General features: G+C 44.3%; 1 protein-coding gene across 2 annotated transcripts in view; it reads right to left on the reverse strand.

Annotated features, from left to right (window-relative positions):
- The window catches only part of BCL2L2 (BCL2 like 2), a 190,457-nt gene that overhangs the window by 105,691 nt on the left and 58,504 nt on the right, over positions 1-26,262 (reverse strand). Inside the window, exon 4 of one of the 2 annotated variants that reach the window (XM_069238114.1) lies at positions 8,767-9,231. In XM_069238114.1, the coding sequence (XP_069094215.1) occupies positions 8,767-9,201 (435 nt within the window). In that variant the 5' untranslated portion in view covers positions 9,202-9,231. Of the gene's footprint in view, positions 1-8,766; positions 9,235-26,262 lie in introns of both variants that reach the window. The other variant, XM_069238113.1, reaches the window with a different exon arrangement.

Below are 26,262 nucleotides of genomic sequence, written 5' to 3' on the forward strand. Positions count from 1 at the left end.
TGGATGCTTTGATCAACCAGTCATCGAGATACGGGTAGATGAAGATCCGTTTCCTCCGGAGATGAGCTGCCACCACTGCTATGCACTTGGAAAAGGTCCTGCGGGCAGATTTGAGACCGAATGGCAGGACCGTGTACTTCACCTACCAAAAACCTCAGGAACTTCTGATGTTTCTTTGCAATGGGGATGTGGAAATACGTATTGTGTAGATCCACTGAGCAAAGCCAATCTCCTTGCTGAATCTGAGGATATATGTGGTGTAAGGATAGCATCCTGAACTTCTCTTTTCGGATCCATTTGTTGGCCGTTTTGAGGTCTAAAATGGGTCTGACTTTGTTTTTGTCCTTTTTTGGGACGAGAAAGTATCTTGAGTAGATTCCTTTCCCCTGTTGGTTGAGGGGAACCGATTCCACTGCTCTCTTTTCGAGGAGGCTGGAAACTTCCGCCTTTAAGAGATCGAGGTTTGCCGTTGTCTGCTTTGGCGGGATGGCCGGAGGTGGTGATGAAAATCTGAGACAATATCCATTCTGTACAATGTCTAAGACCCAAGCGTCTGTTGTGATCCTTTGCCACTCCACCAGGCAATTGGTAACACTTCCCCCCACCGGAGTGGATAACGAAGTTGGGGGGAGTAAATCCTCAGGGCTTTGAGGTGGTGGGCTGTCGGGTGCTCTGAGTGGACTGATCGGCTGATCGTCCCCTCTGCGCCTTACACTGCTGCTGGTAGGGCCGCTGGTACTGCTGGTGAGGCCTCATAGTGGCCCATTGAGGGGCTTGAACCCTCTGCGTGGTATAGCGACGATGAAAAGGACGGAAGGACCTGCGTTGCTCTTTAGGCTTGTCCAATCCTACAGCCTTTAATGTGTCCACCTCCGCCTTCATTCATGCCATTTCGTCATCTGCGTGCAATCCAAATAACGTGGATCCTGAAAATGGCAGATTTTAAAGTATTTGCTGTGCATCTGGTTTTTAACGAAGTGAGTCGCAGCCAGGCGTGCCTCCTGAGCGGTACACCATGGCAGTACGCATGTGCTGAAAGCAGCGAAGCATCCGCTGCTGCGCTTATTATTTGGTTGGAGACCATAGCGCCCTCCTTGGCAACTTCTGAAAAGTCTTCTCTGTGGTCTCTTGGGCGATGATCTGCAAACTGCAAAATGGAGTCCCACAAGGAACGATCGTACCTGCCTAAAGGGCTGTGGCGCTTGCAGTTTTCATCGTGGACGCTGCCGAGCCACAGACCTTACGACCTGTCGAGTCCAGTCGCCTACTCTCCTTATCTGGAGGAGAAGTGGAGGATGGAGAAGTTGCGTGGGCTTTGCGTGCCGCCAAAATAACGACTGAGTCCGGTGGCGGATCAGAACGCAAGAAAAGCGGATCTTGTTCCGGAGGGCGATACTTCTTTTGCAGCCTGGACGGAGAAGGTCTTGCCACTGCCGGTGCAAGGAAGATCTCCATAGCGGGCTCCAGGAGGCCAGGCACTAAAGGTAGCAATGGCCTGGCTGCTGACCACTGTTGAAGCGTCTAAAAAATGACCGATGTTGCTGGTGTAGGAGCAGGCATCGGGATACTCAGTTTCGACGCCCCACGGACTAGAACTTCATGAAAAGTATTAATATCATCAATCGGAGAGGACCGGGGAGGAGGAGAGTCTGACAACGTAGGTGAATAGTCTCTAGTAGAGGACCAAGAGTCTCTATCACGCTCTTGTCAACTTGATCTATGCCTCGAACGGCGGTGTGATCTTGATCTGGAGGAGTCCCGTTCACGGCGTGAACGATGGCGCGAAGCAGAGCGCGGTCTAACCGGTACACTAACTGGATCTTGAGGTGCCGCAAGTGGCATTGGTTGCGGCGCCTCCTGGCCAGTTGGCTGCGGCGGCCTTGCCGGAAGCTCTGGAGGAGGGGACTGAGGCAGAGACGGGCGAGAAGAAGGCAGCAGCACCACTGAGGAAGAGCGCTCTGATGAGGAATAAATTCTCCGCCTCTTGTGACCCCGCGACGTCGACGGCCTCCTCGACGTCGACGGAGTCCTTGGCGTCGATCTCCCTCTCCGTCTCAACTTCGATGCTGTGTGTGGCGACGAGCCATGTCTACGTGTACGTCGACCCCGACGACGCCAATCTGCTCCTCGACGTCATGCGTCTCAGGGTCTTCGACGTCATATGATGCCTCGACGCCGACCGGTGGCTTCTGAACGACGTCGAACCGGACTTTGACAGCGAACATGTTGGCGACGTACCGCTTCTCGACGTCGACTGGGACTGATGTCGTCTTCGCCCTCAGACCTCCCACGACCACTGGAGGCTGAGGTATGAGCCCTGGTGGAAGACGGACCTTCCCCTCGCTCAGAGGTCCCTCTGTTTCCTTGTCTTCTTCTCTCTGCTCTCCCTTGAAGGCGAATTTTCTCTCTGTCACGCAAAGTGCGCCTGGAGAACGTCTTGCAGATGCTGCAGGGGGCAGGAATGTGAGATGAGGGTAGACAAACAATACAGAGCTCATGAGGATCTGTTTTAGCCTTTTTTCTGCCACATTTAGGGCACTTGTCAAACAAGGAAGTCATTTTGTTGAAAAAAAGTCTTAAAGTTCAGTCAGAAAGCTTCAAAATGCAGTAGAGAAAGACAAAAGACGTAGAATGAAGCCTTTTTTCAGAACTTTTCTCTGAAATTTTGAAGGAAAAAACTTAAAAAGGTCGAGTTCAAAGCTCCAGGGTCCTGTCCGCAGGTGCCGGAAAAAAGAACTGAGGTAACAGTCTCTCTCTAGGCATGATGGGATACTGTAGGACTGGCTGTTCTTAAAGGCACAGTGTTCTTTTTCTTCATTTCTAATGGCAGCCTATGGACTACACTGTTCTGCACTCCTTAATAGGGGTTTTTGCTAAATAAAATAAGTTTTGGAAGTAGCTGGTTTGGAAAATGGTTTTTATTTGACAAACATTTAATATTTTTACTTCCAGGACAATCTGAATGCAGGAGCTTGAACACTGTAGCCCTTCCTATAGGCTGCATGGGAACATTCTTAAGTGTCTTGACAGGCCTTCCTGAAGGGAGGTGAACAGGGACACTTAAGAAGTGATATTGGAAAAAGTGCTCCGGGGTCCCCGCAGGCGGGCAGGGAATTATTCTACGCTTATGACTATACATGGAAATCCCCTACGAGAGAACTGTAGGTTTGAGAATGCCACTTTTGGAAAGTGGGCATTTTCTTTCTTAACTATGCTGTGCCTCTGCCGGTCGGTGGAATACACGTATGGGTCAGGATGACAGTTGGGCTGTTTGAGTATTCAGTCTAGACATTCACACAAAGGGAGCTGAGCAGTGCCCTGCATATCCTGATGGGTCTTCCTGAGCTAGAGTGGAGGGAGGAGATGACACTTGCACCTGAATAGGGTTGTGCTTGTCCTTACACAAAGCAGTCTCCAAAACCCTGGAATGTGTCTGGGGCAAGGACAGGGGAAGGCAGGGTCTTGTGCACTACAAAGACTTATCTTTGAAGTTTGCCTACTTCAAAGACAGAAATGGGTATAAGTACTGGACCTCTGACCCCACACAGAACACTTCTGGACTGAGGACATTCTGCCAGGAAGACGAGCCGGATGCTGTGGAAGGGACTGCCACTCTGTCTGTTGCTTTGTTGTGCTGGCCTGCTGCTTCTGTCCTGGGAGTGTTAGGACTGGCCGTTGCTTTCTACACCCTGCTTTTCACGGTTCTCCAAGGGCTTGAACGGAGCTTGCCTCTGGTTAAGAAGTCTCAAGGCTATGAAAGACTTCACTTACCTGCATCTGGACTCTCTTGCTGAGAGTCTTGACTTGCCAAGTGGTGCCAAATCCAGTTCCTGGGCCCTTGGAAGTAAGGTCTGGTACAATGAAGAAGAAACTAAGCATATTGACTTCGGAACCGGCGATGCTCTCCGACGCTGCCGCCTGCACAGGACCTGTGGTCCCCACTGAATGCAACGACTGTCACCTACAACACAATCCCAAGGCCGCCGCAGCACCTCCGAAGTCCCGCCACATCATGAGTTCCATGTGCTGTGTCCCCAACATCTGGGACACCTGACTCTGACTCCGTTACAGCACCTGTTGCCCCGTAGTGTGATCACGAGACCACAAAGTGAAAGCCTTGTATCTTGACCTGCTGACTTCATCAACACCCATTGGGTCGTAAGGAACCGATGCCTCGCCACAGACGCCACATTACCTTCCCTGCAACCGTAGGAACCAACGCCTCACCTCCCCTGCCTAGAAGTAAGAAACCGACGCCTAACCTCCTCGGTAGCAGTAATGAACCAACCCTGCATCAGCTCCTGTGACACCTCACCTCCAAGACTCCTTGCAACGTTTTTGTCTCCTCAATGTTTTTCCAAGGTACTGTACCTGGGGTCTGGTGCAACTACATGACTGGCCAGCAATCCCTCACATGTGGTGTTGAACTTTTGGGAACAACTCCGCCAAGACGCTGTGATAGCCCCAGTTGGAGCTATTGTGTTTCTAAGCGCTTTACTAAGATTTATTATTTGAACATTTTTATTTTTACTTGTATATGTTGGATTTTTGTCACTTTGGTCTTGTTTTAGTCAGATAAATATTGACTATTGTTCTAAACTGGTGTGGAGTACTTTTGTGGTGTTTTCACCTTGTTACTGCATGTGTGTGTGTACAAATACTTTACACAAGCTATCAAGGGGGTGAGCAGGGGTTATCTTAGCTGTATGATTCTCTTAGTCTGGCTAGAATGAGGTTCCCTACTTGGACAGGGTGCAACCACTGCCAACTAGAGACCCCATTTCTAACACTGTGCTATCTTTTCTAAATTACAATCTCTCATTATTTTGGCCGATTGCCATGGGAAAACCTTTGAGTAAATGGACTACTGGTGCGGTAAATATTCAGATCCCCATGCTCTTTATTTGGCTTGTTCAAGTGGACACTGTTAACAAAGCTCATCTACAAAGCCTACACAAACCAACAGATACGATATACTATATCCCCATCACTTCGCTACAAAGAATACACAACCACAAGGTTATAAAATACACAGTACCATTCGTTTCAAGTACAACACTACCATAGCTCAGTAACTAGGCATGTAATCACTTGGAAAACCATATTATATCATAGGATATATGATTCTAGTTGGAGAAGAAAATAGACTGCCATTGCTTAACTCCATGGTGCATATTATCCCATAGGTGTGAGTAGCACAGCTACAAGAAGAGTACTACTAGATCGGTGTGGAAAAGTATACTAGTCGAAGATGGATGTTAAACAGTCCTGCAACAAGGGGTTTACAATCCCATATGTGCAAAATAGCTCCGTCGCAAGTAATATAAATGAAACAAAATATTTACATAGTTGAGTCACACATAGTAAACTGCATTATCAAAATAATGTGTTGGGTATGAGCTGTATCAAATGAATAGGCACTGGTGCCAGGCTACTTGTCAATAACGTTGTAAGAAAATGAACTACAGAAAAGCTGTTAGCAATGCTGCTGGAGAATTTTCTGTGCTGGGACTGCAGTGATTATTATAGTAGTTATGGTGCAGGAAACTGTGTGGTAGAGCTGACATGGAACTGCAGGGAATGCCATAGGAGCTTTATTTGTGGGAAATAGGTATTGAATGGTGGATAAGCTGTCTGTAAGGAGGAAAGTGTAAGCATTAAAAAGTAAACATTTTATTTAACAAAGTATTTCATTTTTAGTTGAGTTATGGGGTATCAACAAATTCCCTTACAGTCACTTAAGGACATAATTTTACCTTGTGGACATAGATTTTGTAGATAAACTCTCCAGGATGTTAGGGTAAACAGAGCTCTCAATGCTGAGTGAGAAGCCTTCTGTGTGGCCTGGAAAGGCAGTGTTAAACTGTCCTACTTTGTATTTGCTCCTATGAACTAAACAATCTGTAACTCCACCCTCCATCAAGAAACACTTGAGAGCACAGCCTTGCTCTGCTGTTTCAGATCCTGAGTATAAAGATGGAACAGGCCTGCTTCCTTGTTTTTTTCTGTTTTACAATTCTTTGCATGGAGCCTGATGGTTTCCTGGCTGTGGGTGTGCTAAGAACCACCACATACTGTCTGCACGATAAGTGAGGGTAGTGGTCGTGACTCCTTTGTAAATTAAGATTATGAAGATGATGCTGGTCAGCCAGGGGAGCCAATGAGAGCTTCATCAGGATGGGTTACAGTGGTAATAATTCTTCAGGGCCTGGATAAGACAGATGTGCTGTGAAGCGTATGATGCCGTTAAGGGATGTCAATGTGGAGTCTAGGAGGCACTAAAGCAGGGCATTAACATGTATATGGAAGGGTACGAGGGCTTGAACAGCAGTTCTAAAGTCACTTTCTGGGAAAAACAGTTTCACTTTCTTTAGAAAAGAGAGCTGTTGAAAGACTACCTTTTTTGGGAGTGTGTTCCATGAGTCTCTGAGGGATCTGCAAACCAGTGGCAGGTGGATGATTGCCAGGGCTCTACCTGTGGAACTAGCTGGTGGCTGTGTTCCATAAGGGCAGGGAATTAGCGCTGAATTCTGGAGCATATTGCTGTGGCTTCACCAAAAAAAGAAGAGCCGACTGACTCAGTAACAAGAGAAGCTGATATTTGACTGCTAAAAAGAACTGCACACTCCTACTTGGGGTATGTGCACTAAAGGGGTAGTCTTCTGTCGTTCCAAGACCTAAAAGAACAGTATAGACTGCACAAGACACAATATGTCCGATATCTGCAAATGCAACATGCCTTGGGGGGTGAGGGGCATATTCCTTCAGGTACTCACCTCCCTGAATGTAGCCTTCTAGAGGCTAAATTACTAACCGAGAAACTGGGGAAGAAAGCAGTACCCCAAATTTATAAGTCACTACTCATGAATGCCCCAGATGGTTTTGTCCACTGGGACAGAAATGGGCACAATGGGTTGGGGAACTAGATGACGATGACTGGTGGGAGGCACTCCTGGCCCCCCAAGGGAACTAGTTACCTCAGCTAGACTGCAGATGATACAATTTAATTGCCTTAATGCAACTTACATAATCCCAGCAAGACTATTGAGAATGTCCACTAGGATGCTAAGGCCCTTCTGGGAGGGGGGTCAGTAAAGAAATAGCGGATGTACTAGGGCGCCCTGTAGACTTTTAGTCCTAGGTTGGCAGTGCTGGGGATACTGGAAGAATTGGGGGCCCCCCGAGCAGAACGGACATTCGTTGGGGTGGCATGCCTTGTAGCTAAAAGGGACATAGCCCGTATGTGGATGCAACCCAGGAGTCCATCATTGGTAGGATGGAGGGCGATGGTGGATTGGTGCGCACCCCAAGAAAAGCTGATCTGTGCTGCCCGTGGGTGCCCAGAAAAATACAACAGAATATGGAGGAAATGGTGGACCCACCATGGAGTATTATTGTAATGTTAAAAATTGATGCTGGTGAACCGGTAATGCAATGCGAGACTCGCTATGTAACCTTACTTTTGCTAATGCTGGAGCACGATGAGTGTACGGTTTCCAAAATTTAATAAAAATATGGTTATTAAAAAAAAAAAAAAAAAAAAAAAAATGCACATTGAGACTATGCTGAGTGTTCACCTCAACATGAGCTGTATAGTCCATGCAATATAGCTGCTCAGAAAACTCACCACTAAGACAGCATTACCAGAGTCTGAGGAGCTACATAAATGTTCCCAACACTTTTATTGGGTCGGAACCACCAGGGACCTGCCCACGCCAATTAGAGTGCCTTGTCCAGCCCAGAGGTACACAAGAGTATTTTCTCTTTATCTCTTCTATTTTGGCTGTGTTCTGCTGGCTGCAGCTTTGGTTCCAAAACAAATTGAATCATTTCTTGCACAGAGTTCCAGAGACAACGCTTGATAAAACTGGGGTTGGACTTTATCAATAACCCAATCCATAATCAGTTCCCAATGTGAGCTAGTTAAGCCGCTAAGTCTAGGGGGTGCCTCCAACCTTAACAAGAAAAACTTGACAGCAACTGGTCCCTAATGGGGGGTACCCTAGATGGACTACAAAATGGATGCCAATTCCCTGCTATGTTTATCTGCCATCCTGACACTGCAAGAGCAATTGGGTGTCTAACTAGTTTCACTTTCTACCTTATCCTGCTGGGCACAAGTTAAAGAGTCCATGGTGGTATTACCATAGATAGATAGATAGGTAGACAGATAGACAGACAGATAGACAGACAGAAAGACAGACAGAAAGACAGACAGACAGATAGATCTCTGAACTTATTGGAGCCATAAGTAATCTAATTTGCATTAAACATGAAAAGATGAGCTGGTACAAACAGCTATTAACCTTTCCAAAGAAAGAAAATACTGCTGCTGTCTTTGGATATTGCAGGGAAGAGAGTAGAAGCAATGGCTGAGGAGGGTTGGGGGAAATTGTGTAGGAAACTGTAAATGAAGGCTACAGAATACAATAGGAGTGCTGGAAATTCACGATCTTTAGGAACTGTGAAGGACACTGTGGCAAGGAGTGATGGACAGCATTACAGCACTACTGCTGAGTGCAATGGTAGGAATTGCTGAAAGGAAACTGAGGAGAATGGAGCAGATCAGTAGGTTGCAATTGGCAAGGAGGTGATGTGGGAGTGAGCTGTGGTAATTTTGCAGGACTGCTAGCTGTAGAAGCAGCTGTAGTCGTAATCTGTAACAGAGTTCTCAGAAACATGACATCAGGCTAAAAGCTGCAGGAACCCTACAGCTGTGGATGGTAGGACAGAAGTGAAGTGCTTCACTCATTGATGCTGACTTACCCATCCCCCGCTGCTCCCCATCCATTCCTGCAAGCTCGTCTGAAGATATGTCACCATCCAGTCCACAATGCGGTCCACAAGCGTTGCCATCTCCTTGTTCATGCTTTCAGCACAGAGTGCAGCTCCAAAGACAAAGAATGCTACCACGCGGCCCCAGTTCACACCGCCCTGGAAGAGCTCGTCCACCACATCAGCGAAGCGTTGGTAGGCTGTCTCTGGCGTGACATGAAGCTGCATGGAAACATCACAGAATGCCTGCCGGAAGCGGACCTCAAACTCGTCACCAGCGGCCCGCATGGCCGCATGTAATGCACATGCCGGCTGCTCTGCCACACCCACATGGCATCCATAGCCCTTTTGGTGCAGCTTGTACCACACGAAGTCCTCCACCAGGGCACGGGTGCTGAGAGCAGATTCAAGGGTGCCGTTCGCCATGCAGGACTATGGTGCACCAGGCGTTCAAAGCTGCTGAAGAAATGAGTAAAGAAAAACGGAAGTCACACTAGGGAAGGGGGGAAAAACTCAAGAAGAAAGATTCAGGGCAGGAGCTGGTGTGGAGAATCCAACTGGATGGTGCAAGATGATGGGGGAAATACATGCAAACAACCAGCAGCAAAAAGTGAAATAGACCTTGGTAATTAAAGAAAAGAGACACGTATGAAGCACTAACAAGAAGGCACCAAGTGACGAGAGTGAAAGGCAGCAGCAACAAAGATGCTAAAGTAATTCAAAAACAACTGCGAAACTAGTAATTCAGTAATAGTTGCATTACTAACATATAAAGTGTAGTAGCAGGAGGCAAAAGAATAGCAACCAAGCAAATGAAAAATGAAAGGAGAGAAGGTGAAATAGAGGAGCAACCGTGAGGATGTAACAATGGAAATTCGGCAAGACAGGGAAGGGGTGGGTATAAAGTTGCAGATAGTAAAAAATATGGATAATTCATGGAAAAAGTGCATTAATGGAGGCACAGGTACAACCATACCTCTGCAGTCAAAGAATAAAAGGGTGAGTCATGGCTGAATCATCAACAGCAAAGTGACAGGAGACAAAGGAAAGGGCATATATTTCTTGGTAGTTCAGGGGAAACTACGGGAGTGAAAACATAAATGCAACAGGAAAGGACCAACAAACAGATCAAAGATAATTATTAGAAAAGCAAGCAAACACAGGAGCACAGCTCAAAAGAAATGAAGGCACATTATTGGACAAACAGATAAAAATATGGCAGGAGCATAGTAAAATGAAGAGGCATATTTATAAAAAAAACAATCACTCCTGCTTGCAGCATGATTGTGCGCTTATCCAATATGACAGCAGCAAAACAATAGGTTTTCAGAAAAAGAGATTCATTTCACACAAGGCCACAGGCTCAAACACTTCATTAAGTGTTCTGGCTAAGACCAGGGTGGCGTTAAGGAATCGGTGTATTAGGCCAGTCAGAGGTTTTTGACAACCTCAATGGATGAAGAGAGGAACTCTGCTCAGGACTGTTTCGAGAGGCGCCAATGGTCACCAGGTAGGTTCTACATATGTTCACCTGCACATCTAATTTGCCCAGATGTCTAGGAAATGTCAGAACAACTGAGCGGGTTAGTATTTTTTTAGCAAGGCCTGGAGCAAAACTTTGCTTTTGAACTGAGCTCTGGTGGAGGATTTCATGGCAGCCACCAGGTTCCCTGGGGAGACAGCAGAGTGGGTGAAGGATAATTCTTAAGAAACCATGTGCCTAATGTAATCAATGGTAGGGAGTAATGCAGTACATTCCCTCTCTCCATGGACAGAAACTCACACTTCTGCGGAAAGCAGGTGTGAGTCTTCAAAAGTAGCTGGGTGTAACTAGAATGTTGAATGTCCTTAGCTGTCACATATGTTTCAGAGAATCTTTTGATGAACTCAGGTTGTTCTATATATTACTCTGCTTTAATCTTTGTGCTTAAATTCGCAGCCATCATAAATGTACAGTTCAGCACCTACAATGATGAGAGAAAAGGTTGTGTATTGGGGACAATCACATGATCCTTCCCAACTTTAGAAACAGCAACACAAAAGAGTCTTGAAAAAAAGAACAAATGAAACAAAACTTTACCAGTATTTGCAAATTCTCAGAATGGGTACTGTGGTATTGTAACAAATCATTCCTGTACCAGTTTAAGAAACCCAGAAAGTATGTCAGCCAAGCCAAGGGACACACCCTAACTAACTCTTAATTTATTAAATTAACACTATTTCTTATTTGGTCATATATGTTTTTAAGACACCTCTTTGTTCACTCCAGCAGCAATGAACATTAACAACCTGCTAAACATTACGCTATTATATAGTTCATTGAACCCAGGGAAGTTCTGCCCTAACAAGAACAACATGACAGTCAACCCATGTTTTTGTAGTTGAAAAACAGCCTTTGTTATTAAACAAATATAACCCTTCAAGCTTGATAATCACGTTTTTCTGGCATCGTTCTCAACATGTGTACTCTTGATTTAACAAGCATGACATTTTTTGCTAAGGCATCATGCTTACTTCAGCAAAAGAAAGTGAGCTGCTGAATAATTAACAGTGGCAGTATCTCTCTTTTTACATGTGATGATAAATACAAGTAGATCAAGTTTCGTAATTTATGTGGCATCATCAGTTACCCATGACAGTGATGCATGCTCAATCTCCAAATACCACCACCCCCAAGCAACAATACTACAGACATCGCTCCAGAAGGTAAGTGCATAAAGAAAATGTTGCTTGTTAAGCTATCTGAAAATACTTGCGATGTGTAGGGAAAATACAGAAAGCCTGTGCTGTCCTAAATATACAAGATAATTATTATCCTTGTGAGGTTATTTGAATTAAGTACATGTAGTCTCATGACTTAATTACTGCATTAGTTTCTTCTTTCTCATGTTGGTACGGCATCATCTAGATGCCCTCACTCTGCCACCTTTAATTATTGCTGGAAGTGGGAGATGTTTCTGCCATGGAAAATGTGGCTGAAATTATTCGATTGCCATCTTATTGCTATCAGTATTGAAAAAATGCAGCAGTGTCATGTGAACAAATTGCACTAACACATAATGTGCCGCTACACAAAAGGAGCACTTACAAAGGAATTCCGGAGATGAATGTGAGAGGGGTACGTGATTCCAGGCATTTTTTTAATGTCTCCAAGAATACTGGGAAAATGTTTGAACATACAAGTACATAGTACTTGAGAGCCTTTTGCCAAATGCAAACGTGGGAAACGGTATTGCTGTTTTAATGGGACTGTCCATCACATGAGAATGACACCTTCCATGAATGAGACCTGCATGGGGGTATGCCTTAAAAGTGAATTCGACAAATAGTCAGGAAGTCACCACAGGCCAGTTATTCTGAAAAAAAAAAAAATCCTAGGAAAAGCATCGTCCTAGTCAAGGAGCTACAATTCTGCTTGTGATCAGTGCAAGGATGACCCTGTATTGCACTTGATCTCATTCGTCCATAGGCTGCCTGCCAGCCCTCCCTCATCAGTCACAAAAGAACCAGAAAGCAGTCAACCTTCATGTGTCAGATGAATGGTCTTGTATTACTGTTTGAAAGAGGTTGCTTTGATCATGGAACTGATGGAATTGACTTTTTAGACCTTGCAGTTTTAGAGCTATCAATACTTTTAGACATCATCTGGCGCTACCCTGAAAGATCAGGTGCCATGGTCGTACAAGTAACTCCCTGCGTGATCCTGCAACTAAAAAGACCTGACCATGACCAGTTAATTTTGCGGTACAGACCCATAACAAAAATACACACTCCAGGAATCAACTAGCAAGTACGGAGTCTTTTATTTACTTTATTTCGGCCAATGACCATAAACATAATACAATTAAATAATTGAAAAAGGAAACATAATACAATGCAAGCTGGAAAGTATACTGGTCGACTGTGCTAATTTTGGGATGAAATCCAGCCTGAAACTGTGTTAAAATGTTATTACCCAGGTAAGGAGCTGGACTAATAAAAGCTTACAAAAACACTTTTGAGAAGAATCAATAAGGCTTACTGGGCCATAATTGGGTGGATTAGACTTTAGGGCTTTCTTCTGTATAGGAAGCCCCGCCCCTTTCCATGAAGTAGGAATCTCACCTCCTGCTAAAATGGCATTGAAATCGAGTGTGCCCAAATTACTGGTTCAGACTTAAAATTGTCCACCAGAATTCGATCTAATAGCCACAGTCGCTGCTAATGCCCATCCACCTTTAACAGTATCTAGATTGAAAGGAGTCTTGCAGAATGTGGATGACACCATAAAATCAGGGGAGTCAAGGGATAAAGTAGAGCTATTAATAGCAAGTACTGAGTCATTACTATACCTTGTCTTTCTAAAACATGAATTATGAATTAGGCCCTAAGCTGCTTGTTGGTTAAGGACTGTGTCCATAAGCAGACATTGGTGACTTTATCACCAGGACACTAAGGAAGCAGCTGGTACCTTTAATTTTGAACTTTTGGGTACTGAAATCTCACATGTTTATTTTCCTATCCACCGAGGTTTTCAATGGAGTATCCAACAATGGTCAAACCCCACAGCTTGGGATACAATCGGGGCAGCAGCATACCCAGACCCCACCCAGAATGTTTTAGTGGGAGAGAAGCTGCCAGAAAAGTCTAAAGATATGGGCCCTCCGAACAATCTTAGAATCAACCTGAAGCAAAAGATAGAATTGGGAAATTATTCTCTGAAATATAGCACACTGCACTAAAATACTATAATAGTATGTAGGGTCGTATCTGGGACCAATAGGTGAGAGCACATTCTTTTTTTCCCTTATTTTAGTTCGAAACGAGGTTGTTAGTATTAAATCACATTGGACACTCATGTGTTTGATTATTCACTGTGCCACACTAACTGGGTCCCCAATCCACTACTACCGCCTGAAGAAGCCTTTGGTGTTAGTCACATAGCCAAAAGTAGTAACTTAATTATACAAATGGAGTGCATTAGCATTGTCACCTTCTGGCACCACTGCCAAACATTATCCAACAGAATACTGCAAGTAACCATTAACAGTCCCAATATTCCCTTAAACAACCTCACAGTAGCTGGGCATCAGTCAGAAAAAGTTAATTAGCATTTAACTTGTCATGAGGGATCAAAGGTGCAGGAAATTCAAGGTCATGGCATCACTTTTGGGGAGACAATGGACTCTAGTTTCCCATTTAAGAATGTATTGTGCAAAGCGTGAGTATATCAGAGGACACTCTGTATCTTTATTTTTGTTTTAGAGAGCAAATGTTTCCTAAACACCAAACCTCAAGCCTTAGACTTCATTTTATAAGCTTCTTGCAAACATCACACTTTCTTCAGGTGTCAAACAAAACCACACATTTTCAGCCTTTACATATGAGGTTTTTGACCTTAGGGACTACTTGTCCAAACTATTTGAGGACCACAACCATTTCATTAATGTGACTGAACTAGCGCATCATAAAATCAGGTGAAAAAACGCCAATAACTCTGCCTGCTTGGACTCCACTCCATGTAATCCAGTCTCTTACACAGCTTTGCACAGGCTCAATCCTCCTACCTGACTTCCCACTAAGACCCTTTAGGTCTACTGGATATTTGTGGGTCTAGGAATGTTTTCCGTTACCTTAACAGTATTCTGTCAATGTAGACTTCAGAGTACCTTAATGCAGTCATGTTCCTGAGGCCAAACCAGTGTAAAACTCGGGTAGCAATTTATAGAAAGCAAGGTGTCAATGAAAGAAATGGCAGTGCAAGTATGAATGTGAACATTTTTGGAATTATGATCGATGTGATTACATGTCACGTCATGTTCATATCCAGCAAGGACACAACACACAGGATGTCTCTGAAACACAAGCCACATTACATCAGACCTCAACTAGTTACAATTGGGATTACTAAAGCAGAATTATTTCTTCTCTTTAGTGTTTCTCACCCTGGGTACTTTTGTTTTTCTACTTTAATGATTGAACTTGTCTTTTACAAAATGTGGACATTCATGCATGATTCCTCAACGATTGAGTGTGCAGAGCCACCTCAGGAGTGGTTGGGATCTGTTGCTGTATACATGATCTTGTTTGTACCAAGGATTGAGCAGGTACACTAAGCATAAGGACAAACTGCTAGTATATGCTATTTCATCATTTACATGAACAATTGTGACTCTATTGGTGCATCTGTATGTCATTTAAGAAACAATGACTGAGGGATATTTAACATATTGGACAAACAGCCACATTCCAATAACAAAAAGCTCAATAAAAAGCAATAGTCAAACTGAAAAGCACCTTACAAATTATATATTTGCCCATTCATTGTTATTTGAATGGATCCTTACTGTCAGCAAGGATGCTGCTAATAGCAAGACAGTTGCTAAATAAACATGTATGCCTGAGAAGACGAACCAAGACTGTTAACTACTGTTATAGGCAAATTTTGGCTTTCCCATACAAGGTCTACTTTAAAATTATGATTCATGGTGGGTCGCAATCCAAGCTACCTCATGAATAATAATGAAGTATGTTGCAATTTATGACTATTATTGGGGAACATCAGGGGGGCGCTGACCTGCTGTGGTCAACAAACCGGTATGTCTATGATTGCTTTTAGAGTAGAGGACACCATCATAGCAGAGAAGCTGGATCACGAGAACCGAGGGACTCTTCTGGCCGACTCAGGCCTTGGATCACTGTCAGGGAGGATAGTACATCGAAGGGAGAACCCATAATCCCTGCAGAAGAAGTCATGCAGCACAGAGAAAAGTACTCACCTAGGGACTCTCTCACATCTGCACAAGTCAACTTGGAGACAGAGCCGGATCAATGGAGCCATGAACTGAGAGCCTGCCCTTGACAGGCATTGAGCAGACAGAGTGGAACAGTTGGAAGGGGGACTGGGGTGACCAGCCTTGCACCAGAAGAGTCGGCCACTGCTGCATGCACATTGCCATCACTAGACTCAAAGGTATGGAAATGACTGTGTTCCTGCAAAGACAGAGGGTGGACCTAGCCTGCTTGCAAGAGACCTAACGGATGAGGAAGAGCCCAAACTAAAAAAAGAAGTGGAGACGGCAACTGTATTTCTCTATATATTCTATCAGTGCCAGGGGAGTGTCCATTTGGGTGGCTCCAGATGCCTATTTTAGACTGCCCTACTCCGAGCCCAATCCGGATGGTTGCTATGTACTTATTCAGGGAATGCAGGACTGTAGCGACCTCTGCATCCTCAACATCTATGTTTCTAATAAGGAGGACTAAGAGTTTTAAGAGAAAATGCAGGGTGTGCTGACTGATTGTTTGGGCCTTCTGATCCTCTGGGTGGGAGACTTCAACTGTGTGTTGGATAGAGACATAGACAGATCCCCCTTCCCCTGGAGCTTCATACAAAATCAGGCATCCAAAATAATTGGAAAGCCACCAAACACACTTGAAAAGAGAGAATGGATGGCTGATGGGATGACTCCAAAGACAGTCTGGAAGATGGACACAAAACCAGACCCGACAGCCTTAAAGAAATGAACAATCCCAGTGGTGCTTGAAGCACTGAATATTCTGGATACCAACTCTCCAAAGTGTTTGGGGAAATCGGTATTTAAAAGGGATTGTATCTCGGCTGATGATCTCGTAATCTGGAGAGCATACGTCTCTTTTGCGGCTGTCAAGGCGACCTGTTTCTGAAACAATAGCGCCTTTAGTCTACTCAACTTGTAATAGTTCATATTAATAGTATCTATGTGGGGCCATTTTTCAGATACTTGTATCTCTCGTGTGGGGAGAAACAAAACATGTCCACAACATGTAACGACCTTCGTGACTGAGATTGTGTAGGCAATTCCAGGTCGCAAGCCGCAACAGCTTTCATCGTTCAGTAGAACATAACTTCCATTGGATAGTACATGAAACACTGGAAGAATCAAGGGGACGGGAGTACCCTTCAGAAAACAGGCCAAGTTTGCGACCCCCGCATTGCAAAGACCGTGAAGAGACATCTGTTTGCATATCATAGAATGACAAACAGCAGTCTCACATTCACTTCTGCTAAGAAAGACCTCCTGTTCACCGTTCAGACATTTATAGTCCAAGGGCAACTCCCACTCTTCCTTAATAAAGCTATCTCCTAGCTGCTCATATCGTCCCACCGCAAAATGTTTCAGGCAGCTCGAGAAACGAAAGGTTGAAATCAGTAAATTAATAATGCTGTGCAAGAGCCAGATAGCTGAAGGACTCTCTGCTACTGTGAAGGGCAACTTATCTAATTTCTCTACTTGAAGCAGGGTGAAACGAGCCTCCCTTTTAGCCATTGTCTCTTGTTCCCTGGAAAAATTAAAAGCAGTGAATAGTTCACTCCCATTAATGTACTTCCATGGAATGTGGCCACTTTTTAGTGTCTGTAATGTCCAACCCAGCTGCATGATGGAACATAGCTGTGTTTGGCCATGATATAACCGGGACAAGTCAGTCTGAGTGATATCAATAGCAGACGACACTATATTTGATAGTGAATAAATCCTGTTGGACAGCGTGTTCATGCCATTGTCGACAACAGCTAATGTTTTTTCCAAATTATCCTTATCTAGTTGCCTTAAACGTGCAGCAGCCTCAATCTGGGAAAGTTTCCAAATTTCATTATACATAGCATATAAAAACCGTTTCGAGCGTTGTTTCCTAGGACCTAACAGGAAATCCTGTAAGTCTATACTGTCAGAAAGAGTGTTCAGGTGTTGCTTAACCGCTGTCAACGTGTTTGTCTGCACCCATTGCTGGCACAGCTTACCCACACTGTATGTTGTAATTATACCTGTATGTTGACCTGATATAAAGCGAGGGTCAGGCCTGTGAATGGAAAAATCCCCTGAAGAGTTTAAGAAACGCTTTTGACACTCATCAGTGTCGGAGGGCCAAACCAACCACCCGCCGGGACGGGAAAGTGAAGAATTATATGTACCAGCCCTAACCATTGCATCTAGCCTGTCTTCTGAGACATTAAGAAAGTGTTGCCAATCTTTAAATTTGTCGGAGTAGGGATACTGGGCGTGTTCAGGTCTTTAATTTTCGCTAACCCCAGACAGGACGTCTGCTCAATAGTGTCATTTAAGAAAATCATTTGCACAGGAATCAGGCAAGCTCGAAACAAAGCCTCCCTACCCTGTATCTGCCAATCTTGTGTCCCCCATACACTTTTCAAATCAATAATATCTTTCCAATATTCGTAACCCTCAATCGAGAGCCGGGAAACAAAGGGATCTGAATAAATCAGTTTCGTATCTGTTAGCAAAGGTTTTCTAATTTGTGCCGGAGGTATTTTAAAATAATACGACTCTGCTTTTTTTGTATCATGCCCAGAAAAGTATGTACATTTTTCGCTGTAATACTTTGGACTCCCCACCTGTGGTGTCGAACAGTGTTCCCATTGTGTATAGTTCAAGAGAGTCCTATATTTAGTTGCACGGTGTAGGTAGTGATGTCCCCAATTGTTATAGCAGAACATTTCCCAAAAATTCACTGTATAATCATATACATCATCACTTCCAAAAGTGGAATAGTCCTTCATTTCAGCTAGCATTGAATCAACTGTTTGGACATCCCAATCATCAGAGACAACATTAGGTGTAATAACATCAGACATTGAAATTTCGAACACGTATGGTATTTGAATTATCTCTGTAGGCCCGTATATATCGAATGGAACTTTGTCCCACACAATCCCATCAGTAATTGGTATGGCTGTAATATTGACAGGGGACAAATCACGTCGGACCTTATGTGAGGAATGATGTGGTGTTAAAATTTCATCAACAGGCTCCACAGAGGAGCGATCAGCAATATAGTGACCATTAATCAGTAAAAAGAAAAAACAGTCACAAAACCAATCCATAAAAATAATGCAATAAATGTCAAACAGAACCATAGATAGTTCCATGGGTAGATCAAATAGTTCTTTTTAAGCCATCGATACAGCTTACTACTTTTCAAAAGTTTGTCAGTCACAGTTGAGGATGAATCCGAAGAAAAATCATCAATGTCAATGAAATAGCCAGAGGAAGTCTCTGCAAACACAGGACCCGCTGAATTCTGATCCACCGTTCGTGGAGGTTCTTGATAGACAACGTCATTAGTCGTAGAAGTGTTCGTGTAAAATACAGCCAAATCCTGAAGCGGGGTGGTCACCGAAGTTGTTACTGGAACCAACAAAAGTTCATTTTCCGCCCTCCCCATGGTCGAGGAAGTGTCTGGAACAGCAGTTGACATAGCTGCATAGTCAGTAGTAGTGATGTTCATCCTACTAAGTAGATGGATGTCCTGTTGGGTAGTGAGAGGGGATCGGGAACTACCCAAGGGACCTCCTGGTCTACTGTGTAGAATCGGCCACATGGTGTAATTTGATGTCATCAATGGAGATGAATCTATTCGATCTAGAACCAGACAATGGTGGAAGGATGACAATCCTGGTTCCTTTTATTCCTAAGACCGGTACAGGTGCTCTGTATGATGGACCAAACTCTTTTTCCACAGCGATCTTCTCACGAACCAGATCCCCAACGTTAGGAATCCAGCCAGTCGAAGTTTTCGCCAATTCCCTTATTCCTAAGGTGGCAGCACTCGCAGACGATTTATCATCACGAAATTGTTGAAGCTCCTGTAAAACAGTGAGACGTTCTTTTATGTCAAATGGTGTTTCTGCTGCCACCATACCAGGGGCATCAAGATCAGGGGCATACATAGGCATCCCAAAGAGAACCTCATATGGAGGCTTTCCCCCCAAGGACCGTCTTGGCAGATTATTCAGTGCTCTCTGGACCCCATATAGGTGATGTAACCAACTGCGGCCTGAACCTAACACTCGAGCTGTTAAGGGCTGCTTTAGATCACGATTCCGCCTCTCCACGACCGAATTTCCCTCAGGATGGTATGGTGAGGAGTAATGGAGTTCAACACCCATCGTTCTCATGGTGTCCCTGAAAGCTTTAGAGGCAAATGCAGGGCCCTGGTCCGAATGGAATGCTGCAACCGCATATGTACCGATAAAGATCAGCAAATCTTTTATAACAGTCCGGGCGTCAGCCGATCGCTGTGGCCATACCCACAGGAATCTAGAACAGGAATCCACAGCCACTAAAATATATTTGTATGCACCATCAGGCTGTAAGGGACCACAATGGTCCAGGTACACACATTGGAGTGGCTTGTCTGACACTAAGAGGGATGTCTGCGGAGGGCGTTTGATATTTGAGCCCTTAATCTGCTGACAAATGTCACAGCAAAGGACATACTGTTTAGTCCGTCTGCATAGACCAGGCCACCAGTATCGTTGCTGTAGAATTGTGATCGTGGCCTGTATACCAGCATGTGCAGAAGCGACACCCTCATGTGCGGCTGTAATCAGCTCTACTCTCTGGTCTTCATTGGGGATTACGCGATCACCAACTCCAGGAATTGTTGCATAAGCAACATTCTGTGTACTGATATGGTAAGTATAGTTCGTAGGGTATCCTTTCGGAAGGGTCTTGCCTGCAGCCGAAGCTTTAACGGCAACCAGTATTTCATTATCCAACCTCGTCCGAGAACAAGTCACTGCAGCCACAGAAGCCGTAGCTACTGATGCTTTGGCTGCTTCATCAGCCAATGTATTGCCGGCAACGTGTATTCCTACACGTTGGTGTACTAATGTATGTACTACATGGAAACTTGGTAGCTTATCCTTAAGATCAGCCACCCTTCCCCACAACATTTTGTGTTTAACGGTGTTCCCTTTAGAATCTCTAAACCCGTTCAGTTTCCAATGATTGAGATATTCATTGTATGACTGGACGCAGTAATATGAATCACAGACGATCAAAGTCTGTGTTCCTGGCCCAGAATGTTCGAGCGTTAGAAGAAGAGCCTTAAGCTCGGCCAACTGGGATGTGCAGTCCCCTAAGGTCTGAGTGTAGGTATTGTGAGGATGGAAAACTCCGTCTTTCATTATCCCGCACACGGCTGCGTAAGCTGCAGAGTATTGATGTTTAGTACCTACAGCCGGTTGTGCCGATCCGTCAGTATAAATGATAGTATTATAACTGTCCAGTGGCAAGATATGTAGAGGAGCGGGGTACTCCTGTTCATACTGGAGAAATTCTTGTGTCTGAAGCCTGGGGTCAAACACATAATCAACATCAGTGGCGGTCAAAGACGTTGCCCATTGAATCCAGCATGGATGTAATGCCTTAGCGTTCGGAACGCTCGCTTTAGTGACAGAGTCTAAGACCGGCACCGGGGAGACAACAATAATGCGTTTCACCTGGGCAAGTGGCCTCTCCTTTATGACAGCCATCTGAACCGCTGTCAGAATCTTTTCTGTAGGTGCAAAACGTTTTTCAGCATTTGAGTATAAGTGTGATTTATATGCTATCGGCACTGTACTGTGTCACCCTCATTAAAGGTGACATAAGTAAACCCAAGGGCACCAGCAATTATTCTGATGACCAAATTAGTTTTATTGTCACATGTGTATAAGTGTTTAGCTTCCAGCATGTCCCGTTGTATGTCCCTAAGGATGTGTGTATGTTCAATCGTTCATCGTCTGCTAGAAAAATTGGGCTGAATTAAGTCAAAGTGGCTTGACGCGTTCTGCATAATCTGGAATGTATGTTCTGCCAAAATTGAAGAAACCCAGTAATGACTGTAATTTCTCAAGTGTGTTCGGAGGCTGTAATTGAGCACACTTTTCTAGGAAGTGCGGGCCAGGCTCTTCCCCTCGTTTGATAGCTCATATCCCAGGAACAATACACTAAGAAAAGCTATCTTGCTTTTCTTAAAATTAAATTTATAACAGAGGTTTGCAAATCCCAAAATGATCCGATCGACCCTCGCAAGGTGAATGTCGAGGGCGTCGTCAGTGAGATAGATATCATCCACATAGGACAATGCATCGGAATCAAGCTCGTGCAAAATTGATGTCACACGGGCTGAAAACAGTTCTGGGCTATTTTTTTAGCCTTGAGGTAAATGACAAAAGCGTTTCTGAGAGCCAAATGAAAATGCACTTAGGTCCCTACTTTCATGTGCTAAATTCTGGCAGAAAAACCCATTAGATATATCCAATGTAGTTTTATATTTTTTACGCACTATATTGTTTATCAGTGCTGTGCTGTGTGAATTTTGTATAGCATATGTGCGTGTATGACTATTTAAGTGTCTATAATCAACCACTATTCTATATGAATGATCTGGTTTTGCAACGGGAAATAATGGATTATTCATCGCCGATGTACAGGGCTCAATCACTCCCTGGTACTCAAGTTGTGACAGTATCTCCGTCACCGGAGCTTTTGCTTCATGCTTAACAGGGTATTGTGGCTGCGGGTGGGGTGTAGACCTAACGGGAATAACATGACAAGGAGAGTCCTTGTCCCACCCTACATGATTACGGTATAGTGCAGGTGCCTGCGCTAAAGCCCATTCAGCAGCATAGGCTTTTTTATCTGCCTCCGGAACAAGATCGGAAAAAGAAGGCAAAATGACATCTTCCCCATGTGGGAGCTTGCGGACATGTTCAGGTGGCCAGTCTCTCTCGGCCAACAGGATATCACTAGTAAGTTCATCACAAAATATCACACTAATAATGCGTTCCACGTCTCCCTCTATCTGAATTGTTAAATCATAAACCCGATCGGGCGGGAGCACGCGGCCATCCGCTGCCTCAACCGCGATGTAATCGCTAGTTGCTGTCGCATCCAGATGATCTTTCAGACTTTGAAGACATATCGTGACCTCTGCTGCGCTGTCCAACAGAGTCACAGTCCACTTCTTGTTCCTCAACAGTGTTCTGAAGACTACTGGCATTTTTAACTGTCAGTGCTGCCACTTTCTTCTTTTTAAATTGTGGCTTTTGCGAAGGAGTCTTTTCTTCTTTTTTAATGGTAGACTGTGGCGAGTCTTTTTTTTCTTTCACGTATTCCAGACGTCGATCTTGATGGCCCCCTCTCTCGCTACGTTTAGCCGGTGCGTCCTGAAAGGAACGAGAAGGACGTGAATCAGTATATCTGTCTGGAGTTCTAATGTTATCCCTATTTCTGAGATTATACCTCATTTCGGAATACTCCAGATGTGGAGAATCAGCTCTTTTATTTCTCCTGTCTTTGAAATCTTTTTGTTTGTCCCAGCGCTTTTTAGAGCCCTCTTGTGCCTGCTTTGTACCTTCCTTATGGGTGGTACTTGGTAATTCCAATTTTTTAGGTTTGGCTCCCAAACTATCCCGTCCTATACTAGTATAGGTATCGGAAATTATTTTCGGTAGCTGTCTCTCTTGTTCCATATTTGGAGTTTCCCGGAGACGCTGGCGTATTGCCAGTGCCCCCGCTTCCCCTTTAATATTACTTAGTATTATCGAGGAGACGGCGTCAAAGTTACGCATCAATTTCATCCCCAGATCCAGGGCCGGTGCAGCACCATGCTCATTTTGTATTTGTTTTAACACTTCCGGTAAATTGGCAAGTGTAGGGGTACCGTGTGTGGTAGTATAAACGGCAGCGAAGACTGTACCCCATGTGGCACATTCATCCACCGAGGGAACCATCCCAAACGGCAAGCACATAGTGAGCAGTCTATGTTTTTCCTGTAGACCCGTATGGGGGAACACAGCTTCCAGCCGATTTGTTTTCTGGGCAATCCAGAATGGTATTTTTTCCCGTTCTGTGGGCACTTTACCCATAATAGTATGCACTGTTTGTGGATTAATCCCAGTAGCCAATTGATAACCACCAGCTACTGGCGGTGCAGGACACGCTGGTGTTGTGTTCAATGTTCCCATTACGAACTGAACTAATCGTCTATATAATGCCACTAATTCATTATATAATACTCGTAAATCTGCGATCGTCATATTCTGTATGCCTGGGTGAGGTTTATATGTGGCAAACATAGGCTATGTAGGTCCCTCATTACTTAAAGGACCAAGCCTCACCCGTCTTAGTACATGTGGTAGGGCGCCTTTAAACCAGTTCTGATGCTCTTGATATGTGAGCGATATTTCATGATACTGGTATGCTTCGTATCTTATAGGTACGTTCGCAATTTCATATGTGTGAAATGTATGTGTTCTTTGGTCAGCCTCAGGAAAGGTGACCCAACTGTAAAAAGTCTTTGTTTGGTATGCTTCAGTCGCTTCTATAATCAGAGTAACATCCCGCCCTCTTCTGTAAGGCCATGCGCTAATAAATGTTGTGTAAGTGCATGTCTAGCATTCGCAGGAATGTCTATGGTATCAGCCATAGTTGTTTAGAGAAACGGAACACCAAAATAGAGTACGTTTTCTTTTTTCCTTTTCTATGAGTTCGAGCTCGAACAACCTACAGCTTAATTAGGCGTTACCTGTTCAGCTGAGGAGGATTCTCCCAAAGACCACGGACGTCTCCGTATAATGGTACTTAGGGTACCTGTTGTCTGTGAGACAGTGATAGTCACGGTATCCGTAAATTAGTGCCTAAACACCATCGTTGGTGGCGCCATGTCGTAGTTTGGACTCTTGCTCTGAGCAAGACTGCTGGTCTCAGGATGACAGTACTTTCGTATGTAGGTGACTAAGTCTCTTCCTACAACTAGTTGTAACTGTTGTCCAAACCTTACCGGCTCACTAGCAGTACCTCACCAGAAACACAATAGTAAAAGGTGATTTGTAGCACTCGCTTACGCATGGACTCAAAGTAAGATATCTCAGGGTTGTCGTGGTTAAATGGAAATTACCCTTTTCTCACAGATGTATTATGTCTCATACAAACAAAGGCAATAACACAGATGCAGTGAAGTTATAATAGTTTTTATTTAACATAACTGCCATTTGCGATAAGTTGCATGAACTGCAATGATTAGGATAATGAATATACCAAGCAACAGTATTGTGAAGAGAGTCATAGTTATAAAGATCCCCACCATTTTTGCAATATATGAAAGAAATATATATATATATATATATATATATGATGGAATATGCCCTAATACCCTAATGAGAATAGGCCTAACCTCCTACCTAAAGGAGAGCTGGGTTTGCTAAACCTAATCTGCCAAAGCCATGTCCATGAGAGGAGCCCCCAACCCTCGTTACCTTGGAATGAGGTCTCTATCTCAGACTCCGTAGGGACACGAAGACTGGGTCAGCGTCAAGACGACTGCAGCATCAGTATCAGCGATGGTGGCGATGCCCTCTGGTCGGAATCCCTCTTATTATCTGTCTGAAGTGTGATGTATTTATACAGATCTACAAGGTCCCCTGACATAGGTGTATTTCAAAACAATAGATAACAGGCATGCTTGGGACGGCAATTAATATCAACAATCCCTCAAAAGTATAGAGAGGGAAAATCCCTAAGTGTGAACACATACTGTTTGTTTGTCTTTTGTGCTTGATCTTGACGCCTTGGCGCAGTGACACTGATAATAAAACTCATAACAAGTGGCCTAACTATAAACAAGGCAGCCATCTTAGAGGAAATAAATAATTAAATGAGCTAAGACAGAGCAAGCTAAGTAGGTTAAAAGTCACTAGGTGACGGGGGCACGAGTTTACAAGCCTACGGCTAAGCTAACTCCTGTTATCCCACTTAAACAAACTAGGATTCACTACAAACACAGACTGTGTTGACGCTTAGTGGGTGATGCACCCTAACGACATGGGGTACTCCTGCCATTCCATGACACACAGTACATATAGGCGACTAGACAATGTTGGGATCTAGAGAGGGGATTCCCAGGGTACAAGCGAGTAGGGACTTGGGTAGGTATCTCCTGGATGTTTCCCCCCTACTCATGGAAATGGATGTATATTAGATAGGAAGTGGCCCTTTCGCGTGGAGGTTGTCATCCGATGCATTACTGGACCCCGCGTGCAGCAACATGCTGAGTGAAGCACTGACGACCTATATGCCAAATATTTGAGGATCGATGGCCAGCAAGGCAAACAAATAGGAAGCCATGTTAGCAGTAATGAGGAGTATAAGTATGAGCAAGATTTACAACATCACACAGCAATTAAATAGGGATCTTAGCATGCTGGAGGAGAAAATAGCAAAGCCACAGAAGTAAGAATATGCCTCCGGGGACACAAGGGTAGAACTGGTACATAGTAAGAGGGTCCTGGGAGAGACCTAGGACAGACTGGGCAAGTTTACACTAAAGGAGTATTGACAACTCCTCCAGAGGGAAGGAAATAGGCCCAGCAAGTTACTAGCCATGATAATGAAGAGGGAGACAGAGACCATCCATTATGGCTATGAGACGTACTAGTAGGACATTGGCAACCACAGAAGTGGCGATCAATACTGCATTGAAGGAACATTTACAAGAACTTTATAGCAGGGTGATACAGCAGTTGCGGAATTGAGTAAGGTGCTGGGAATGGTAGCCGTGGGAAAATTACTGTGAAGTGATAGCTTCCCAGGGGAATTTTACCAGACCTTCATGGCTCAGCTAACAGAGAAGTTGTTGAAAAAGGTAAAAAAGGCCAGGAAAGCAGACAGATACCACACG

Source organism: Pleurodeles waltl, chromosome 6 (genome assembly GCF_031143425.1).
Source record: "Pleurodeles waltl isolate 20211129_DDA chromosome 6, aPleWal1.hap1.20221129, whole genome shotgun sequence".
NCBI classification, from domain to species: Eukaryota; Metazoa; Chordata; class Amphibia; order Caudata; family Salamandridae; genus Pleurodeles; species Pleurodeles waltl.